General features: G+C 43.5%; 1 protein-coding gene across 2 annotated transcripts in view; it reads right to left on the bottom strand.

The window, feature by feature from the left end:
• The window catches only part of SYN3 (synapsin III), a gene marked incomplete at both ends in the record, with an annotated part of 163,734 nt that overhangs the window by 22,292 nt on the left and 118,521 nt on the right, over positions 1 to 22,921 (bottom strand). For both annotated transcript variants that reach the window (XM_084206630.1, XM_084206631.1), the window contains 2 exons: positions 750 to 892; positions 10,296 to 10,358. In XM_084206630.1, the coding sequence (XP_084062756.1) occupies positions 750 to 892; positions 10,296 to 10,358 (206 nt within the window). The remainder of the gene's footprint in view (positions 1 to 749; positions 893 to 10,295; positions 10,359 to 22,921) is intronic.

The following is a 22,921-nucleotide window of genomic DNA, read 5'->3' as shown; positions in this document are numbered from 1 at the left end:
CTCTAATGTAATGGTGACTACTGAAGTTTGGCTGAATGCTTTTTAAGACTTTTAAACATACCAGTGTTGAAGATTGCTGTCATGCCACCTCCCTCACTACCCCACAGGGCAGGGAGGAGCTTTGGGGCACCCACAGAAGTGTTTCACCTCCTCTCCCTCCTTTGTATGCGTCAAGGAGCACACATGCAAAATGCCCACAGAAACTCTGTGTGCTGCCCCGACTGAGGCCGTTCATAGCCGGCGCTCTGTGCCCCTCGTGTGAGCTGTGCTGTGATCTGCAGCTGGGTAAAGGATAGGGTGCTACTGTGGGCTGAAAGATGGGGTGCTGCTGTGGCCTGGACACTGTAGGACTCCAGGAGTTGCAGCAAGGTCAATTCTCCAGGTGGAAAGTGGGTGAGTTCAGCTCCCACTAGAGGGTACTTGGAGCTGGAGGATTTTGCTGGAAAAGATGAGACCTCCAATAACAGGATGGAGAGGTGATGGCCGAGCACAGTCATTATAGTGGGAACTAACTGAATCTCAGAAAGACAGACAGAGATTTACATTCCAGAAACAATGACCTGACAGTGACTAATAGAGAAAATGATTGGTGGATGAGGGATCTGGGTTCAGAGGTGGGAGGAGAACAGCAGGGTTATTCTTCAAGGAAATTAAGTCAGCTACCTATTCCTGCCCAGTGCACTAGGCAGTCAATCACATCCACAGCACTGTCTCCTCCCCGTCTCGCTCTGGCATAGCCATGCACTCACATGTAAGCCTTGTAGTTGCTGCCAATTTTCTGGATTCGGATGTCGTATTTGGAGTCAATGAACGGCTCGGTGGTGGCATAGGTTTTTGCCATGGCTACTATGCTGGCCATGTCCCGGAAGTCGTGCTGGTTCTCAACTTTGACCTTGATTATCAAAATCCAGTGAAAAAGAGACAAGAGGAAAAAGAACATGAATACTTTGTGAGCAGAAGTCATCTCTGCACCTGAATAGCGCAATGTCTATTATGAACGGCACAGTTAAACCTCACGCAGACACGGCTGAGGATAGAGCAAGGCTTCGTGATTCAAAGAGGGAAGCTTCCCAGAGCAAACCAACCCAGACCAAATCCATCCCATTCTCCTTCCTCATGCACCAGCCCTGGTAATCCTGGCACGAGAGAGGCAGCTAGACCTTTGCCCAAGTGCATCTTGCTAATGCTCTTTATTTTTAGGATTCTTCAGAAAAATATTCAATCTCTTAAGAGGTATTACTTCATTCAAACTTTGCAGCTGCTGTTTCCCATGTTGAGATGGATGAAAACAGAGTATTTTGGGTGATCAGGAAATACAATCCAATTCCAGGAAATCAACATGAGAGCTGGTTGTCTGTCACCTCTAGCCTTCAGTTCCCTGGCATTTCACATTAACCCACTCCAGACTTTCTTTGAGGAGTGTAGGTCTTTTGGGTGGACGTAAACTCTGAAGGAAAAGGATGTCTCTGGGGGGGTTTTTGACTCTTGGGGAGACTTGTGTGAGTGTGAAGCAATGGGCATGTGGGTAGGACAGCTGGTTGGGTGTTAGACTTGAGTCTCACTTGGAAATAAATGAGCAGTTGCGACCTATGAGCTACAATTTTTCCGAGAAGATGGCTTTTCACAGATTTGTATTCAGTTATGGGAAATGCTCTGTATCTTAATTAAAAAAAAAAAGTGAAATGAGGTATGACCAAAACAGTAGAAGTTCTAATGATATACTCAAACCTCTACAAAAGCTCATTGATTTGGGAAAGCAAAACTGAACAAGCAGGTAACAAGAACATAGTGGACAACTTCACCTCACCCATATCTTTAACCATGGCCTTTAGTATATTGGCAAACACTTGTTTGGTGCATCATGGAAATCTGTGCGAGTCTTGTTCCTTAGGGCTGGACATTTGCAGGAAGGGTGGATTCATTTGTGGAAAAAAGACCACGACTGTATGAAAAGGATGAGCAAGTGAGTGACTTTCTTTATGTTATTACCCTCACTTTGTCTTTGGAGATGCTTTGAGACCACACCTGGGGACTGCAACCCTGCTTTGCAAAGTGTGCAAATGATGGGTGACAATCCAAGGGTCTCTTCTCCAGAAGGGCTTTCCAGCTGTGTCACCGTGTGTTAAAGGAGGGTGATGCCAGACTCTGTGGAGCCAGCTAAAGGAAACACATGCAATGGTATTTGGTGTTTCTTCACAAAGAACAAACAAGTGGTTTTATGTATCTGCTTTCAGCCATGGGAGGGTAGGAGCCATCTTCACTCAGGAATAGAGAACAAGCTTGTTGCTAATGTGTTTTACTCTGTTTAGATTGTTTTGTGTAAGTGCCAGCTTACACATAGAGCACATACAAAGATTTGGCCACATCCTGTTGTAGAAAAGTTTTCAAAAATGGAACAGTTGTGGGGAAGGTGAAAAGTGCAACCAGTTTGACCCATGACCATTTCTAGATACCTGAATAGGAAAAAGAACTCATCTTTGCTTCTCCTATTACTGACCAGCAAATACCCCTAGTCCTTCTCTCTTTTCCTGTGGTGAGGGCTGTGCTCTCACTATTCAGAAACTTCTGAGGAAAGGAGCAGAGGGTGATGACAGTCATCTGGGGGAAGGGAAAGTACAAAAAAAAAAAAAAAGGAAAGAACAAATATAAAGGGGATATGTAAAGGCAACCATTACATGGCATCCAGGAGGAGCAGCCTTCCTCTAGGCTGTGTTGTTTCCCTTTCTGTCTGAGTGGGGATGTGCGGCAGGGTGAGGTGGTAGGAATGCCCTGGAGGCAGTGGGGAGAATGGGAGAGGGAACCCAGAGCCTGGACTTGCAAAATACCAGAGGAAACAATGCAGGCTGTGTTGGAGCTGGGTATTTTTGTTGCACTGATAAGAGCTGCTCTCTTGTTTGAATGACATCAAACAAGAGAGTCCCACCCATATGAGATGATCACAGGAGGGACTGCAAGGGCAGGCGACACTGACACAGTGTTACAACATATTCTCCTGGACCCTTTTGGGAGTGAGAAAATACAAAAGCCATTATATAATGACCTACTTGGAACAAGGACGTTTGTAGGATTTGAAACAAAGTGCTGTGCTTGTGCAACAGATGTCTTTGGGCCCAAACTGAAATGTTTGCATCCTCAGCCCAGGAACATTTGACCCAGAGCAGAGGAAAGGATGCAGCTCCCCACTCTGGACTGGAATTAGACCATATTATATTGTTAGAAAGGAGCTCATCTTGTTAAATGTGATGTTTCCTCAAAAATACAGCATGTCTGGAAAGGGAGGGTCCATTTTTCCTCCTCCTCCACCATCCCTTCCCTAGAGGGAGAGAAGGAAAGCAATTGAAAATCTTCTAATGGGCCTGAGGACTTTTGGCTGAGTTAATAAAGAGGGGGGACTCACCAAGGACACAAAGTAAGAAATGAAAAATAAAGATGACTCCCACAGTGCTACACCACTGCACAGTCCTCAGGAAACAGCTCTGGCATCTTCCCCAGCCTGTGCCAGAGTACTTCCCATGGACTTTTCAGAAAAAGCAACTCACAGAAGTCCCCTTGTAGGGGATCACAGCCTTATTTCCCACCAGGCATCAAAATAATCACCACACCAAAGCTGAAATCTGAGCCACCATTTGTTAATTGTTAGAGCCGGCCAAATTTGACAAAACAGCAGCCGTGTTCTGGGTTAATGCTGGTTTATCCCAGGGTATGGTTATTACTTCATAAACAGGAAGCGCTCAAGTTACAGTCAAATTAGATTTATTTTCCTGCCTTATCTATTGAGTCCCCCATTTTATTAGCTTTCTACTTTTAAATTTTATATAATTCATTTCCTCCTGCCTTGTAACCCTTTTAGATGTCAATAAGATATCCATTTTCCTAACAGAAGAAAAAAATCCCAGACATAACCAAAGCCAGAGTGGCTGTAGTGTGACACCAGAAGGCATTATTTAAGAAGGTACTATTAAAAATCAATCTAGTGCAAAGTTACCAATTTGCCTAACAAGAGACAAATCTGTCTTCTAAAATGGCAGGTTGGCCAATACATGAAACTGATAAAAGGAATTGAAAACAAACCAAGAGGAAGCCATTTTTCCCCTCTCTCTCTTTTATTTTGCAATCCTCTTAGGATAAATACTATATCCCATTAACTGCATAGGGGAGTGCAAACAGTGAATACAAACACAGCCCCTGCCCTGGCAGCCTGTTTGCTTAGCTGTGCTGGCTGTTTGAGCAGCAATAGACTCATTCTGAAGCCAGAAGTTGCTGTTTGCTGTAGCATTTTAGTGACCTGTTAAGAAGGGTTTGGCCCAGTGTGTTGACAAATGCCTTTTCTGAGTAGGAAAGCTCCTCCTTCCCTTCTGGCTCTCTGCTCTAACCCAGGCACCAGTGATGCCCTAGCATGTTCCCTGTTGGAAAGGGGAGTCTGGCTGGTTCACTGGGGACACACTCACAGAGATGTGACCATCCCTCTGCCCTGTGGTGGCATCTCAGAGCCTGGTGCCACCACATGACCTGCATCTGGTACCTGTTGCCATCCTCAGCGTGCCCAAGAAGCCCTGATCTTTCTGCCTTTGGCTGGAGAGCAGTCCAAGGGGCAGGTCATGAAGAAACATTCTGCTCCATCCCTGTTGCAGACCTTGTTTTGAGACCTTTCTTGCAAGGCATGATTTTGGATTGGTTCTGGCAGAGTTAAAACCCCACAGTGGCAATTTCCTGGGCAGTCTGAGCCACACCTCAGATCTGTGAGCACAGGTTCCTTTACTGAAGGATCTGTCTGGGTAGAAACTTCTGCTTCCTCTGTCTCACAGTTCCCTAGTCTGCTGCCTCTTCTACATCCCAGGGTCCCAGGGCTACAGCTCTCCTCCCTTATCCTTAGTCTAAGCACTGCAAGGTCTTGCTTTGCAGTCCCCTTTTGCTTTCATTATGTGGCCACATGAAAAAATAATCGGTTAGCCAAAGTGCCATAATTATTTTAGTCTCCTAGGACTGCCCTAGCCTTGCCTTTCTTGAGCGTCATCCAGTGTGAACTCTGCTTTTGAGGTTAACTCTGCCCTACAGGCCAAACACACTGGAGATAACTTGCAGAAGCACTTTCTTTGTCCAAAATGAGGTTAGAGCCAGGTTCAGCAGGAAGGTGAGTGTCCAAGGCTGAGCCAGGGCTGGACTTGGCAATGTGGTGTTTAACTTAGTCTTAGTAGGCTTGTGAAAATGCACGGTCTGAGTGTTTTCCTCCAGAGGAACTGGTGCAGCCACACAAAGCTGTGATTTTTCATCCATCTCGACCTGCTCTCAGCCTTTCTGAAGGCACCCTGCCATCTTGGGATAGTGGGTCTTCAGGAACAGCTCTGTGCAGATAGTTTCCTGAATCTCTCTTTTCCTATACCCCAAATTATGCTCTTCTCAGAAAATACACAATCCAACTGACACACAAGCAGTTTAGACCTAACTTTGACCCACCCCAAAATAGTGAAGTCACAATGGCATCTGTATTTCCTTATTATCCTCACGCTGAAGTTCCCCATCTGCTGCCTTTAATGCCTTGAACCTTCCTAATCCAGAGCCCAGGTCTTGGCTGCTGTGATCCTTGGTGCCTTGGGTCAGTCACTGTTTCCTATGTTCAGCAAAAGCTTTCATACTGATGCGCAAGAAATGGGGATGTTTTTGCTATTTTCAAGACATTTGGAACATCCTCACTCATGAGTCAGTGGGAATGCAGTGATTGGGCTGCTCTGTTGTGAATGAATGTTACATGTCAAGTCATTATTTGTCTTCTCTAAAAGAAAATATTTGTTCCTTGACAAACTGAGGCAGCTCTTTCCTTCCTTTCCCCTTTAGCACACTGGATTTTCAAAGCTCTCACTTTTGGAACATTCTATTTCCAGTCCTGAGAGAGACAAGGTGACGAGCTGTCCTTCCTGATAAAAACCTTGCAGTACTTTTACATTACAGAGTGGCTCTGTTTAGTTTGTGCTATATTTATACCAGGGGAAAAAAAAAAAAAGCAGAGGAGTCTTTCCCATCCAGTAAGAGAGAAAATAACTGACCATACTATTACGAACAACAAGTTTTTCTTCTACAATGACATAAATTCATCTGAGCCAGGATTTGTACTGGGAAGGTGTTTTCATAATTATGGGGCAGGAAGGGACAGGGGTGACTCTTAAACTGACCTAATTATAGAGGTCTAAAAATAAAGTAGGAGTAGGAAAATATACATATATATAAAATCAATATAAATATATGTAAAATCACATGAACAGATACTGGTTTTCCTCTCTTTGTAGATCTGGCAGTTGTTTCCTTCTCATGATCTGATCAGGAAGAGGTGAAGAGGCTCTTCGAGTGAATTTGCAGTACTGGGCTCTGTTCCTAGGGCACTTTAGGGTCATGTTAACACACAAATGGCAAATACTAACACACTCAGAGCTTTATTCTTTTCCATGGGCTCTGGCATTATGAGATCCGGAGTCAGGAAGAAGTGTTATTCCTTTCTCACTGCAGGGCTGTCCCTATTCAACAGAGACCCCCAATCACTTCTGGGGTAGGTAGGCTCAAACTACATAATGCTTAAAAGTGCCTTGACCTCTAAGGAGCTGCTGGGTAAACAGCAGTTCTGTTCTGCACAGGCAAAGCCATCTCTCAGTGTTCATCCATGGTTTTCTTGGAAGATTCCTTGAGTACTGTTGATCCTGTGAGTCTGGGCAACTTAAGTACAACATGAGAAAGGTCCTTCTCTGCTGACTCCATTGTAAACAGTTGTCTAAGCAGTATTTCTACAAATATTTTATTTGTATCGATACTGCACAGGGCCAGCAGCACAGAGAGCACTTGTTATGATCTTCCAGTGCCATGGAAATATGAACTGACTCTAAATTTTGGAAGGAGGATAATGATGGTCATGGGAGGGGCTGAGGGGCATATGTTCTGTTTTTGGATTAGAAGATTGTCTGTTCCTGGGTGAAGGCTATTACTGGTGTCTCTGTTCAAGTCAATAGAGAAGCTGTTGTTTCTGCATTTCTCAGTGGAAATTTCAAAAGATGCCTGTTATTGCAAATGTGTTTTCTCCATCTCCATGTGCACCTCACACGCACACATCGCTTGGCAAGCTCATTTCTTTCACAAATGGTATACTGCCACCCCTTTTGGTTCTGATCCTGAAAAACAGCTGCTCCTCTCCCAAGCTGAAGACAGTTATGGTGACCCACCCTTAAGGGGAAGGCAGTCAATAGAGCCTATTTTGTACAACTCCTGCTGTGGTTATTTTTCATTTTAGCTTTCAGGATTATTTGTTCAGTCCTCTGATAAAAAAATGTAGTGAATGAATTTTGTGAAAATTATGTCAAAACAAACAATATGTGAAAATGGAAGTCTATTATAATTATGCTCCTTCTAGCAATTATTGCAAAATAATAAACATTCAGCACTGCCAAGAATGTTATGAACATGAATTAGCAATAGGTATCAGGTAATCATTATAAGTCCTCTGGTCTGTAACACAGAGAAACTGAAGAAAACTGTGAAATGACACAAATCTCCCTGAAAGCAGACGGTGAAACTCTTTGGGGAAGAGGCATTTTCTGCATCCAGAATTCTTCTGGCTCCTGGCCACTGCCTCAGACAAATAAAGGATAACAGTGCCTGGACTTCCCATCTTTGCTCATTCTTCTACATGTTGGTGCCTCCCATAACACATGATTTTATCATTAATAACAAAAATAAGAAGTAACTACTTCCTTGACAATATCTGTTGTAATAACACTGTAACCTGAATGCTCACATCCTTTGAAGCACCAATTACAGGTGGCTCACTATCTTGGCATCATTTCTTGCAGTAAGTACTATTTTAATACTCACATGTGTACTTTGGCTAATACATTGGTTATTCTATCTTTTGTTTCTCCAATCACTGGTTTAATACAAAACATGACCTGATGCAGGTGCTTCATTAACATTTACTTTGCACACATGAAACCAAACAGCAAACCTATCTCTTTTCATACTATGTATATTTTATAGCTAAAGACCTGCTATTTCCTGCTATCATCTTTACTTCTGAAAGCCAGTGCAAGGAAATAATTTAGCTCTCTCTAATCACACTGGTTATTGTTTTTGCATTACAATGGTTAAAAACAACATAATGTTTCCTGGGAACTTCCCTCTTCTGCATTACTTTATTGTAGGTTTGTTTTTTTTAAAATCTGTAGGTGTTACTTTTCTAGTATACCCATAATTGCGCTTCTCTGTATTTCTCCTGATATTTTCTGCGGTTTCTTTTGTCAGTCCCGCTTGGGCTTGAATCTTACTGTTTCAAAAAAACATGAAACAAATTCTTGTTACTTGTGTTTTAAACCAACTGATTAATTATTTATTTTATTTTTTCTTTCTCTTTTTTTGCTCTGCGCAATGAAATGCAGTGAGACTGAAGAGAGAAAATTTAATCAGTCTCAACTTTCCTTCAGGCTTCTTGTGGCTGGAGAAGGGCCCAAACTAAAACCATAAGGTCAACAACCCTTGCTTCCTGTACCTTCCCCATCTACTGAACAGAGCAGTGTCAAAACTCTGTGCCCAAATGCACATCCAGACTTTGCTAGTAGTCACTAATTTCATAATGGACTAAAGTAAACTTGGCTTCAGACCAATTCTTTCTTCTAAGATGCTGGCTGTTAGCCTATCTTTATCTGGAACGACTTCCTACACACCCTCCTTGTACCTCTGAGTACAACTGTGCCAGGAGTCTGAATAGAAACTCTCTTCCTCCTTAACTTTGTGACAGCAAAAATCAATATAATAAAAGAATAAAAAGGGAGGGAAAGTATGAGGTGGAAGAAGATCTGTTGTGTGCTGCAGAAGACAATAGCTAATTGTTCTGCTGAGAGTTTTGTCTGGAAATGCTGTTAAGATTGGAGTACTTCTCCCTAATTCTGCCCTCATTTCTGTAGCCACTAAGGATCCTTGGTGCATGAGACACATGAAGCCCTGCATTACAGGTGAAATGGCAGAGCAGTCGGAGACATGCAGGCTTGCAAGGTCTCAGGGGAGAGGTTTTCCTTCTGGTTTGTCCTGGTTGGTTTTTGCTAATTAAACCCTTCCTAGGAACAAGTTAGTGGCTCCCTACAAGCACCTCTAGGCTGTCTGCACACATTCTAATTCAATGACACCTCTGCCTGCTTAACATAGGCAGCATCAATATATTAACCAACATTTCCTGCTTATTTACATATTTATTCCTTGATGCTGAAAGCCAGCTCCACCACTGGCACAGGGATCTCTGCCCACTTCCTCCCCAGCAGCTACCATCCAAACAGAGGAACATTGCAACCAGAGCAAGAAAGAGTATTAGATCTTCTATGTGCAATCCAGAAAGCTTCCGTTTCCAGAGCACAAACAAACAAACAACCTGTACCAAGTTTAAATTCGGTGTAACTATATATATTTTCAGGCAAAGAGTGAGGCCAGGAGAAGGTCTGTCTGCTCTAGGGAGGCCCTGTGACAGGTATCAGTCACGAAGTTCATGTACCACTCATTTGGATTCAGAGATGATACCTCAGTTTTGTACTTCTGAACAAACCAAGTTTTAGACAGATAGGGGATGCCTTTTGAAAAGATATATGCAAGAAAGAGGAGACTCAAGTGCAGCAGGGATGTGTGGGTGATGCCTCACTGAAAGGGGAGCCCAGTCACCCCAAGAAACAGGGGCGGCTAATTCACTGGGGGAATAAAGATCCCAGAGAGCCTGGGAAAAACAAACAGGTCCTTCTGGTTAGTGAACTGTTTTTCAGGATTCCTTGGCAGGCAACCAGCCACTCTGCTTTGTAAGGTCTTGTTCTTCCTTGCAAGGAGGAAAAAAATAACTGAAGGGCTCCCATTTTTTGAATAAGGTCATCATAATGCACTCAAGAAGCCCAGCGCCAGAGCTCCTCATTGTGAGTGCTATGGGGTGTAGCTGCACTTTACAGGTGCTTGAATAAACAACACTACCACTTTCAGGAGAAGAGAAAATGTATAAAAGACAAGCCTAATGACTTCAGCCCAGCCAGCTTTTCCCCCACACTTCACAACCCCCCTTCCCGCATCTCTGACAGCCTCCAACCCAATCCCACTGCCTGTCTCCAAGTGCGTGACAGCGGAAAAACGCCTTTTCTCCCACAGGAACAGCCAGTGCGACCCAGATAGGTTGTGGGGAGGTTTAACCCCTTGGCTGGCTGGTCACATGCCATGTGCAATCACAGGAATGCTGAGCCACATATGTATCTGTTTCCAAATATATATATATATATTTTTTTTTTTCTTTTACTTACCTTCCCCATTCCAGCATGAGCATGTCCCAGCTTGACCACTACAGGAAAATTTGGAGTTGTGAGCTGAAAAACAAAAAGACCCTTTCATTAGTTTTTTTTTTCCAGCCAGTGTATTTGGAATGATTTTCTTTTACTTAGTAGCTTCTATCACCTTCCTGGATGCTGTAAACTGGATAATAAGATGGCCAAATAAAGTTTGCCTGGATGATAGGGCAGTGAACAAATAGCATTTTACTGGATCATATATGATTGAAAACGGAGGCCTGGCAGAGTTCTTCAGATCTGACCCACTTCTGCCGTGTGATAAGTTTTCCCACCCTGTACATAAGGATTTGTGTACACCTATATGCATGTTGCACTTGCAAGCTTGAGTAAGTGAACACTTTCAGATACTGAAAACACCTGAATGGTGAGAAAGGTTGTTTGTTCTTCTCCACACGGACTCCTTTGGCCTTAATAGTGAGTGCATTCCTCCCATCCACAGGGAGGGTGGGGGGACAAGGAGAGAAGGAAGTGGGGCCATCATTTAGGTGCAGCTCACAGAGTCCATCTATTCATAAAGCCTGTTCTTCTCTACCTTCAGGGGTGAGTGTAGTGAATAAAAGAAAACAAAGAAGGATTGGAATCAGCAATAAAAATAGAAAAAGTCCTATGTTCTCCCTGGCTTGTGTGGTGTTTCCATTGGGAAGGGTTCTGCCACCCAAGGCATACAAGGTCATGCTAGATCACATGTGGGATTGATTTTACTTGAAGAACTGCGAGTACCCTCTCTGCCTCTTCTCCAGTTTCATGCTCATGCAAGGATTCACTTGGAGTGATTGGCTCGGAGCTGGGCGGCTGTACCGGTAGGAAGTGCACATGTCAGGTGTAAGCAGGATATATGCACCACATTTCCCCTATGTACTGGTTGGTCCAATTCTACATCTCTGCTTGGCATCCCTGTGCCCTTCATCTTGTCTTGTGCTCATGATTCTTGTAATCTAAATGCTATTTGTTCAGTATATAGCTAGTTATTTTTTATTGCATACTTCATTTCCTTTAAAGACACTTTTATCTTTGCTGAAGTGCCCGAAGCTATGAGCTCTATTTGTTAAGCAGTTAACCTGGAGATCTGGCAAAGGGAGGCAGTTGAATTTTGACGGATAAATGGGTCTCCTATTTATTTATGTTTGAGAATAGATAAACAACTTGTTCTTGTGCTAATTACCAATTGTCTGTACAGTCAGGCAGGCACTACACCCTAAAGATAGAATGGTGCTGCAGTCTCCATCTGTGGCAGCTCACTATAAATAACAAAATTAGTAATGAACACTGATATGTTTTGCAATTTGGCTGCTTATATAAAGAAATGCCACAGGAGAGGGGAACAGTGAGTGCATCACGTCCCCAAGCAGCCTGTGTCCCTTTCTTTAGGCAGAAAGCTGAAGAAAGATCTTCAGACCACAGAAGGGAATGATAAATCACAGTCCTGGGACAGGCAGGGACCAGCACCACTGCTTCAGAAAAAGAGGCAAAAGACTGACAGGTGGGCGTCCTGAAATCAAAGGGTTACATATATGCCTTTGTCCTCTGTTTCACCTTTGCTTCTTTAATTCATTGTAAGAGCCTGAAATTTAATTTATGCTGGCATAAATGAATCAATTGGATGACTGCACCTGAGGCTTACTGAAGATAGGGTTCTGGATGGACCACGCCAGGCCTTTAATGCTGGCAGATGAAAGGACACCTAGTAGCTGGGGCACCCACCTGCTCAGGCTCTAGGAGATGTGGCTCATTTCCCAGCTCTCTCATCCCTGCCGCATGTGTCCTGTTTGAGCCAAAGTGCTTGCAAGCCCTGGCCTCTGTTCCCTGTTTGGGAGCGGAGGCAGCAGCTGTTCCTAGGGAGCAGGAAAAGCAAACTGCACGCTGTGAGCCTGCCTGATAGCCTGGCAAGGAGGCCAGAGAAGTGTGCAGGATAGATAATGCTCTATCGCCAGCTCAGAGCAGACAGAGGCAGGAAGCACTGTCTCTGCTGCCCTGCTTTGTGTCCCCTGCCTGTTATGTTGCTGAGGGAGCCTGCTCGGGCATGGGGCCCGGGAGTGGGAAGCATCTGTTTTCCTGTATACATGCAAAGAAAGTTAGGGATCCAGTAAACAACCCAAGTTTACTGTTAGTCTGGAAAATACCACCAGCAATGACAACATGCTGTGCAAACTTCTCCCTTTCTCTTTGCTTCTTGGAAACATCAGTTCAGCTTTCTTACTAAGGCTTGATCTCATGCCACGTAGGGGTGACCAGCTTGTTGGGGTCACATGTGGCTTGGCCTAGGCATAGCACTTGGGGCTTGAGACAGATCCACACTGTGAACCTGTGGTAGCCTTGCTGGGAAAGCTGTGGCTCCAGAGAAATGCTGGTGCATGGTTAGCCAGGAGTCTGCCTCAGCTGCTGAAAACCCATCAGATTTCCACATACATGAAGCTGCCTTATGGGGGAACCAACCAGAGAGCACGGCACATGCACAGAGCTGCATTATATAAAGGGTTTATCTAGTGACAGTGGAGTGCCCTTAGCCTGTGCTGAAGTTAAGTGTAATCAAAAGCTATCTACAGTCTGCAGAACTAAAGCAACCAGAGTCCACAACCACACACTGGAAAGCCCTTGCTGAAGTGGTGGAAGTGGTTGAACACCACTGCAGTCAACAGGGAGACCTCCAACTTCCACCAGAGTCTTGCTGGGACTCAAGTCCCATTTTTGTTGCTAATAAGGTGGCCAGCCAGCATACTTGGCAAGCACCCAGATGGATAGGGAAGGCGAAAGAAGGGGGAATCTATTATACACACAACTCTGATGCAATTCCCACACAAACACAGTGAGATCTGCAGGTGGCCAAAGCCACCACAAGGGCAGACCCTTGGGATGAGTATTTACACATACTGAGTCATAAATTTCCCAGGAAAAAAGATTATTATATCAAAGAATAGCATCCCATTTTAATAAGAAAAGCATGTTTTTACTGAAATCATGCATGCAAAGACATATATCCGTGTCTTCTATGTGTTGCAAGGGTTCCTCTTTTCTTGGAAAAAATAGTGAAAAATGCTTTGATAGTTTTAAAATGTGCATGAACTGTTGACAGGACTGTTATAGATGAAGGTGGCAGGTTTTGGGACGGGACTGTAGTGCTGCAGCTCCGTGATCATATGCAGGATGTAAGTTCATATGCATAACTCAACCCTTCGAATTAAAATCTTACAAATGTATTCCCAGAGGTTGTGGCAAAGCCTTGAGGTGCCAAGGATTACATAAACGTCTAGAGCTTGTTGTATGTAGAGGCCTGTTAGGAGTCAAACAGCAATTTGAGTCCTGAACTAACAACTCATCCATGTCTTTGGTAGTAGTGAACAGAGTCATGAAAGTTATTTCCAGCTTAGAACACTGAAGGCCCAAAGTGTACCATTTCAGCCCCTGATTTTCAGGGCTCTGCTCTGTGTGTAGTGTCACTGCAAAGATGACTTTGCACTTTATCAGTTTTGGCAGGGATGTGTAAAAGGAGTGCTGGTATGCACTCTTTAACCTTTGTTTGAAAATAGCATGGCTGTCAGCTGTGACACTTTCCCCTTTACCTTCTGCCCCTCCTTTCCAACAAATAATGAGGGCTTCAGAACTTCTTGTAAATTTATGAATATTTTCTCTGTTCTTTTCTGGTGGAGCAGTAGAACACCAGTAGAACAAGAGTTGGATCTAAACGGATCTGAAGGAAGGAATGTTAGGCAGTGTTCAAAGCCAGGTTGGACAAGGCCTTGAGCCTTGGTCTAGTTGGCAATGTCCCTGCACATGGCAACAGGGATGACAGATGATCTCTAAGGTCCCTTCCAACCCCTTAACATTTGATGATTCTATGAAACCTGTGGGACCCTCAAGAGAAAGGTTGATTTTAATTTTGTGATTTTTTTGTACTGTCCTGTGGTCCATGAACAAAGTAGAATGTCTCTTTTGATTTCCTTCCTCTATGTATAGTTTTGTGTATTAGTTCACCTTATCTAGCTCATTTTATACAATGAACTTTCAGTTTCTAGAACTATTCTTTCTTCTGCAAAACCCTTACAATCAATGCTAAAATGAATAGTACAGACTGCAATTACATCATGGAGGAAAACTCCTCCATATTAGGAGGCATTTGGGGTGGTGGGAGATGGACCCACTAAAACTTTCTTCTCTTGGCATTGGTATTGTATTACCACAGCATCCAGTATTTTCAACCAGGACAGAAGGCCCCATAGCACAAGGTATTGTAATTTTGCCCTCCCCTTTCCCCCATAAGTAGTATTCTGAATTTTTCTTTTATATTCTAAACATGAGTTTTATGTTTACTTAGCTGCTTTCACTTGTATGATGACAAAGTCCGTTTTGGGTGGGTACCTAAGGGATGATGGGAATGTTGTTCACACACTTGAGACCTAAATGTTGGAAGTAATGTGTGTGGCACTTCCCTGGTGTCAATTAAGTTGAAGGAACTGTGAACATATAATTTCCTGTAAAAGCAAGCAAGCTGATTCAAACCTACAGGAAAATAATGATGTAAGGACATGATGTCATTGTGTTTATGGAGCTATCTATCTAAAAACTTGAGCTGAAGATCAGCACCGGCAAGATCAGGGCTGCATGTGATGTGGTTTCCTGTAAGACACACACCTGTGTGTTGATTACTGTATTGTAGTTAGAGCACAATGAAGAAAAAAATCATTATCTGGGGACAGAGGGCCTCAAGAGACCTTTCAAGACACTTGAAGTAAATCCTGAGGAGGAGTAGGTATCTGCAAAGGTCTCAGGGGGAAGGAGGAGATAGGGGGTATGATGAGAAGAACTGTGAGATGCTTGTGACAGGAGGAGTTCAATGACACGTGGATAACAACAGCATTATATACAGGTGGGGTCTGAAGCAGTGAGGCAGTTGATGGATGAGACAGCAGCAGGGTGGTAAAAAATTTCCTTTGATTCTCCCATTGCTTTAAAAAAGTACAACAAAAGAGAAAAAAAAAAAAAGAAAAGAAACCCTGACAGCAGCATGACTTAATCTCCACATCCTCAAGTAAACAAACCACAAACCAATGTTTCAGGGCTCTTAACACTTTCTGTGGTTAGAATGGGTCATGGAAGTGAATAAAAAGTGGTAAGCACAAACTGGAATATTTTGTCATTGATTCCACCTCTAATGTTATGTAACTTCTTTATTTGAGACAGGACATATTTGGGTTCCCTTAGTGGAGAATAGGAGTGTGAGTATTTGATATTATTCTCATTTCTTTGGAGCTTCAAGTGTGAGAATTATATTAACATATCCAGACAGACAGATGCTCAGCAAAAAAACCCAAAATGCAGTATGTGTGTGCTTGTATTCACACATATATCTAGCAGTCCTGGCTGATAAATCCCCACTACCACATATCAAATCACAAGCAGGTTTTTAAAAGGTTCTATGACTACATAGAAAATTTCCATAATTCCTTAATGCATGATGTTCACTTGGCTATTTTTGCAGTGGTGCCTTTAAGGAAGCTTTTCTTTCCTTTTTTTGCTAGGAGAGTGAATACATTCTCCCAAGTCCTTATGTTGAGAAACTGTCCAAGTATTTTTTGTGGGTGAAAAAGAAGAAACTCTTGAGTTCATTTTCCCCCTGACCTGAATTGTGTGCCTTTTGCTGTATTTTTCTCTAATTAGAAAATTCCATCCCACATGTAAACACATTGCAAAGGAAGAGATGGTGAACACCAGTTCTTAGCTGTAGCATCTAAGCTACGGTAAAAGATATAAGAAGGAGACAGATGGGAAATAAAATGCTTTATAAATTTATGCTGGAGTCTTCAAAGCCATCACTCTTCAAAGAATCCTTGAGGTTCACAAGATACTGGCCAACAAACCTCTCTTCACTTGGCAGGTTTGACTGTCTCCTTTTCTTTGGGAAAACTCTGAATTCTCACTTTTTTCAAAATGGGCAGCGTGGGGTTTCTTTGGAGAGAAAAAACCTCCCTAAACTTCACGGAGGAAAACAACTTTTTGAACAAGTCTCACTGAAGCCAATCATGACCCAGTTACTGCTGGTCTCTAATCTCACCACACAGTCTCCTGCAGGTATTTTTTTGTAACCAAAGGACAATGTCCACCCTAACTTTTACAGATAGGGAAGCTGTGTACCCCGACTGCAAAGCTGGGAGCCTCCCACATGACTCCAAGTGCTTAGTTGCGATTTCACAGCCTTCTGTAGCACCTCTGAGAGCAGTGCAGTTATGGCAGTGTGAAATGAGAAGCAGGTCCTGGGCTTATTAATACATTCAATGAGAAATATCTGCCTGCCCCAGAAATGGCTCCAAAGATTTCTTGTAAGCTTCATGCCCTTGTAAGTGCCAATGACCATGTGCAGACTTGGCTAGCATTGCCATATCAGATGCTGGCATGAACAATGAGCCATGGGTGCTGCCTGGTACAGGCAATGGGATACTGGAATATTTGAAATACTCTCTGGGCTCCTGAAAGCTGTTGGGCAATGAATCACCACCTCTTTCTTTCTTGCCATTCTTCAGCACTGAAGCTATAGAAATAGCAGCACTGAGGACCAGGCACAGATGGACTTCTTTGAAAGATCAATTTTTTTATACATTTTTAAAAGCACCGTTAATAATCTTGATTAATGCCTCAGGAGGGACTTTGGACATAAAGAAGAATGGGGATTACAGGAAGTATCACCCTGCAGCTGGCATCTCATGCCACATCTATACAAGTAAATAGAACAATGACATAGCAGGGACACTGGCCCTGATTTGCCTGTACTGTTAAATTGTCAGACCAATCTCTGGCATATTCTCTCTCAAGATAAATAAGCTTCTCCCAAGCAATTTCCAAGCACAACATGGAACCACCATAAGTCTGCACACATGCCCCACAGAACACTGGAGGCTAAAAGAGCTTGATAACACAGCTGTGGCTGGGCCATGACTGGGTTGAGCAGGAGAGTTGTTCTTATCTTGCATTATGTATTATATTTGTCTGCTCCCACATTAGTGTTTCATTTTGGTTGTACACACAAATGGTCTATCTCATGCAGCCAGATGTCATACCATTGCCATATGACAGTTTCCACTGACTGCTTTTTTCAGGCAGAATTCACAGTGGGTCCTTTTTTGGCTTACAGCCACAGATATTTACAAGACATTTCTTTTGCCCACTGACCTGGAAAGTCAGGTATTGCCTCACACGAGAAATGTTTGAGCTAGGGGCTCAGTTTGTTCTGTTTTACAGCTTATTTTCAGCTTTTTGAGCCCTTAGGCTCATGCAGGAATTCAAATACTTGCTAATGTGGACTGGAGTAAAATACACATCCCCTACTTTTTGTGCTCTGGGACATAAATGTGGGGAGTAAATCTTGTTCCATGGATTTCCCTCCTTCTTGGGATGCATGTGGGGTTAAACACTGGCAACAACTCTTCTTAACCTGAATTTGTTGTGGTGTCTTTTTTAGGCACCTAGAGCAAGTGGGGGCCAGGTATGAGCTCTGCTCTTCCTACATCCTCATTCTTGTGTTTCATAGTTTCAAGCTTCTTTCTCCAGATAAAAATCTTCTGTGTTTATCCAGACTAATTTTTGGCTCAGTCAGAGACATTGAGGACATGAAAGGCAGCCATTGTATCCCATGTTTGAATTAGCTCTGTGTCTGTTGAGATTTCTTGGGAACTTTCAAATTACATGTTTTCAGTAGGAGCCAAAAACTGTAGGAAGGGCTGTATTTCACAATCTCTCCAAATTCAGCAATTGCTTGGGAAAGAGAATGAGGTCCCAGGGGGCAAATTTTATATTTTGAAAGGTGGAAGTATCATGTTTCAATGATTCAGTGAATAAGCACTAATTAGCTTCTTCCCCCATCCCCAATCCAAATGGGACATGGAATGCTTTCAAACTGCAAAAGGGAAGCTTTTCTGACATGCATTTAATTTCTCCCTGTTTCATTCCTGAGGATTTTGGAGATATTCAAAACCTTGAAATTTCTCAAGAGCTGAGGAATACATTTTCCTATCTATGGCTTGAAGGGCATGGGTCCACATTGGCACCACTTGAGTATTTGTCTCCCTCTTGTGTCTCATTCCATGACAAAAGACATAATCCTGCTCCACCTGTTCGATAAAGCCACTAGAGCTCCCAATGAAGTGGAAGAAACTATGGGTGACCTGTGCTCCTCACTCAGTGAACTCAGTGCCGAGAGACAACCTGGAGAGATATTAGCAATAAAAAGCAGAAGAGAGATCAAGCAGGCTCCACACAGGACACAGGCAGAGTTATTTTCAGCTGGGACTGGCTTCTGTTTATATCTTCCCCAGCTGTAACAAGGAAGGGGCTCCTGAAGTGAAAGCATTCAGACGAAGACAGAAGAAACCACTGTGTGGATCAGCCTTTTTCATCTCACAACCACCACCTCAGCCAGTGGCATTTTCCCCTGCCGAGCACACATTGATGTACCACAGGCTGCAACAGCCAGGAATGGTGAGAAGCAGGAAGCAGAGAAATTCCTTTTGGAGTAACACATAGACCCTCTTCTTTACCTTGGGCCAGCCTGGAGTAGCAAAGGATGCTGTGGTCTCCGTGAGCCCACTCCTGTTTGTCTAGAGAGAAAGGGTTCACCCTTTACTGGAAAAAGAGGTGGAGACCTGAGCTGATTTCATCTCTGAGGCAATATCTCCACTTCTCAGGGATAAATGAGACAAATGTGAGTGAGCTGGTCCACGCCCAGTACAGGAAGACATTTGTTTTTTTCCCAGGCACAGTACTGAAGCTGTTGTGGGATCCAGGTAGGATTTTGGAATGCGAGCAGAAACCCACATGGAGGTAACTAGGAATGTGTCCAAAAGAAGGGCATTGGGTTCATCGGAGGAGCTCATGCCAGGTACTCTGGTTGGAGGTAGAGCCAGGCACAGTCAAAGTCTGAAACTAGTCTGGAAAGATGTGTTTCTTTAAAAACGTGTTTCTTGAATACAATTCTACCTCTTTTCTTCCCATCAAACTTCATGCCATTAAATTATTTTTCAAAAATATTTGCTGAAATCTTCTATTGAGGTCATGGTTTTTATTCTCACGGAGGTAGTGCCAGCATCTCAGTAATGCAGCAGCTGAACTCTGCAGAGTTTCTCTGCTGCACAAACTGTTGCTATCAAAATACACAGATCAAATTTCAGGGAAGCAGGAGTACCTTTTAAACAACAAATCTTTGTACAGACAAAGAAAATAGTTGGATTTCTCAAAGAAGATAAATCATACCTTAACTGTTTAGGCTTACATAAAGGCTGCAAAGTAAAGTTAATGTGCGAAAAATTAGGTTCAAATGAGAGAAGCCAAATGGACTTTTCATTTTTGCTTGGTTTCATTTCTTAAATTGTGAAATCATAGAGAGTTTTTTAAACAAAGAGAGTTTTGTATCCTTGCAGACTTCTCAACTGATTGGTTTTCATCCATCAGTTGTGGGTGGGACAATAAAGAAAATATTCAAAACTTCCCATACAGAAGTGGCTTGGCTAATTCCATCCTCAGAGAGTAGCAGGTGTCCATGCTATGTATCATAGTGCACTATTGGACTTCAGTAGCAAGAATCTCTGATACTGGACCTTGAGGACAGAGTGCTATTTCATATGCTTTTTGTAGACAGCCGTAATTAGTTAAATGAGTTTGTCTGCATCATAAATGTAAGGCAGCGCACATTGGATTTGTCTCTAATTGTGGCATTGCTTTGGTGATGGGTTGCAGACTTCTTTTTTTTTTTAAACTTTCTCATTAGTGCTTAGCTTTAGGCATTTGTGAGAAACCACAGCCTCCTAAAGCTCCCACTCCTGTCCTCTTAATTTTGACTCACAAGGTTTTAATGGATGAACAGAAGGCAAAGAAAGCCTTTGGTTCTCATACCATTCAGCAAACCTCCGGCTGGCACTGGCATTGTTTGGGAACCCTTGTGGGGATGAAAGCAAACTCTGTACAGATGTGGCCTCTTCTGAGACTGCCCTTTGAGGCCTGTTGATTCTCAGAACAAAAAGCACGTGAGGAGGGTGACTGGCAGGGGATTTCCATGGAGCGCTCTAAGTGAAATTATTTTAAACTGATCCTGCACCACACAGGGATAATAATAGTCCTTGGTGGAAGGGGTTCCCAAAAGCACAAATGCTGCTCTGATCCTTTCTTTGTACAGAGCAAATTTTTCCATAACCTCAGTGGGACGCTGTGTGGAGATTCTCTGGGCTGATAGGCTCATGAAGCACATCATGATGCAGGCCCACCAGTTTGGTGCAGGAAAATGTAGGGCTGGATGAATGTGGAAAAAACCCACATGTAGACGGCCTTTGCAGGGACAGTTTGGGTGTTTCCATTCCCAGACCCTTCTGGGGAGGGAGCATGGGGCTGGCCTACATGGATCTGGCTGCTGCTGTGTATCTGTAGACCTTGGTCTCCACCTGTGAGAAGTTAATGGAGTGAAGCCATCTGGTTGGCTATCTCTGTGCCTGCTGTGAAGGCACGTCCACAGGGCGCTAATGACAAATCCTGTCCTTCCTTCAAAACCGTCACACCGGGAGTTTATGAGGCACGACAGGCCAACCCTGCCCACGGAAGGATTAACCAGCTCTCCGAAACTGGGAGCGGTAAGTGGGATCCCTCCTGAAACAAATCCCACTGAGAGTACAACCACTGATTAAACTGGGGTTTTGGATGGTAAAACTGTAACCAGGGCAGGAAATTTGATTGCATCCATCAGTCCAGCTGTCTGACTCCACTCGGCTGACGCTGTCCTGAGCTCATCACCGCAGCAGCTCGGCATCGCACACGTAAGGCTTGGGGCCCCGGCCACACCGAGGGCAATGGGAGTCAGCTCATTCATTTTGATGAGGCCATGCTTTCTTTTGCAATATCTGCTAAAGAATGTTTATCTCAAATTCCTCTCCTAGCCTGAGGTATTTTCACTGTTTTATTGCTCAATGATGTAACTTTTAAGCAATTCATATGAAGACGGTCTTTCATGCCCAAAGCTGAGGACGACTGAGAGAAGAGGGACAGCTGAGAGGCCGTGGCCATTCATCCAGCTTATGATGCAAGGTCCCAGGGGAACATGGACCAAAGCTGCCTTGAAGTGTCCCCACAGCAGGGAGAAGCAAGCTTTTTCAGGAATTTGGAGCAGTGATGGGAAAGCTCAAAGAGAGGTGGAAGATGCTGACCCCTCCTCTCTCTCTCGTCTCTTCCCACACATCTGTGAGGTCTCAGATGAGGTTGTTGAGGACAGGCTGGGACTCCTCCTTCTAGGGTGGCACATCTCCATGCCACACCAGCACTGGTCTGGGACCACGGACCTCATTTACCCCGAAGTTCCAGGTTGCCAAGTAATGCCAGGAGACTCAAATTGCTTCTATATGTGATTTCATTCTTTTATGCCATAAGCTAATTGCTTCCTTGTACCACAATATGTTCCAGCTGTTGGTCTTTATCTGTTTCTGGGTTTCTTCTGTCACTCTGGAGCATGGGCAATTTAGAAATGGTTCCCACATTTTGTCTTTTATTTCAAAAGAAACAAGGAAACAAAACACTCTCAGGCAAAATCTGCCTGTTCCTAACTGTACTTCTCCATGTGAGAGGATCCAAGATCAGATTTTCTAAAATATTACTTATCAGAAGGGTTACTCTGCATTTGTTGATGAAAAGAAGAGCTTCTTGGGTGATGCTGCACACATAGAAGTCCAGACAGAACTGGGACAAGGTAAGCTGTGCAGTATGTGATAAAGTCTTAATGTTTAACGTGGTGAGACTGCTTGTCCAAGCTTACAGAGTCTGGCTTGGGAGGGAGAATAAGGACCCTTCATTTGTAAAATTTGGTGTAAACCTTCTGTGTCCCCATCAAAAGATGACATTGATTATATTGAATTCACAGTTTTAGATCCACTGGGCTGGTTGAGAGGTGATTAGGTGGTACACAGTACAACATAGAGAGCCAGAGCTCAGATTTTCAGAGCTACAAGCAATCCATGTGAGAAAGGGATTAAACAGGTCCTTCTTCTCCAAGCACAGCCTTAAAACATTTCCCAACACCCAATATTATTTTTAATGTGCTTTCAAGATATAGAGTAGTATATCAGTTTTAATATTTTTCAACGGCAAATATGTTACGAAGGGAAGAGAAGATGTATAAGGAGTTGCCCAGAGAGGTGGGTGAACTTGGCAGCAAAATTCAAAGCTGACCTTTTCAAAGTATTAATCACTGGCTAAGCTAACATCTGGCTTGCAACTTCAACAGAAGACAGGATGCTGAGTTTACGGAAAGAGTGAGCAGGAATTTTTCAGTGAATCAGTAGGAAGACAGAAATGGCTGTATGGAATAGGTGTGAATTGTTAGGGAGCTGCCTAAATGGGATGAAGCAGAGGCTATTTTCTTTAATTCAGTGTGAGTGTTGCAAGAGGCAGATGCCCATGGGCACCCTGATCCTTGGTTCCTACTACTCTCCTTTGCTTGCAGCTTATTGATGGATACCAGCAACATGAAGAATTAAATGCCCAGGTGCAAACGGAACCAGCTCTGACCTCTAATTCAGCCTCATTAGTTGGGTCTGTCCTGGGAGTGCCAGCAGAACTTTTCT

This window comes from Fringilla coelebs (genome assembly GCF_963513975.1).
Source record: "Fringilla coelebs genome assembly, chromosome: 5".
Taxonomy (NCBI): domain Eukaryota; kingdom Metazoa; phylum Chordata; class Aves; order Passeriformes; family Fringillidae; genus Fringilla; species Fringilla coelebs.
This window is presented reverse-complemented; position numbering and strand designations above follow the sequence as displayed.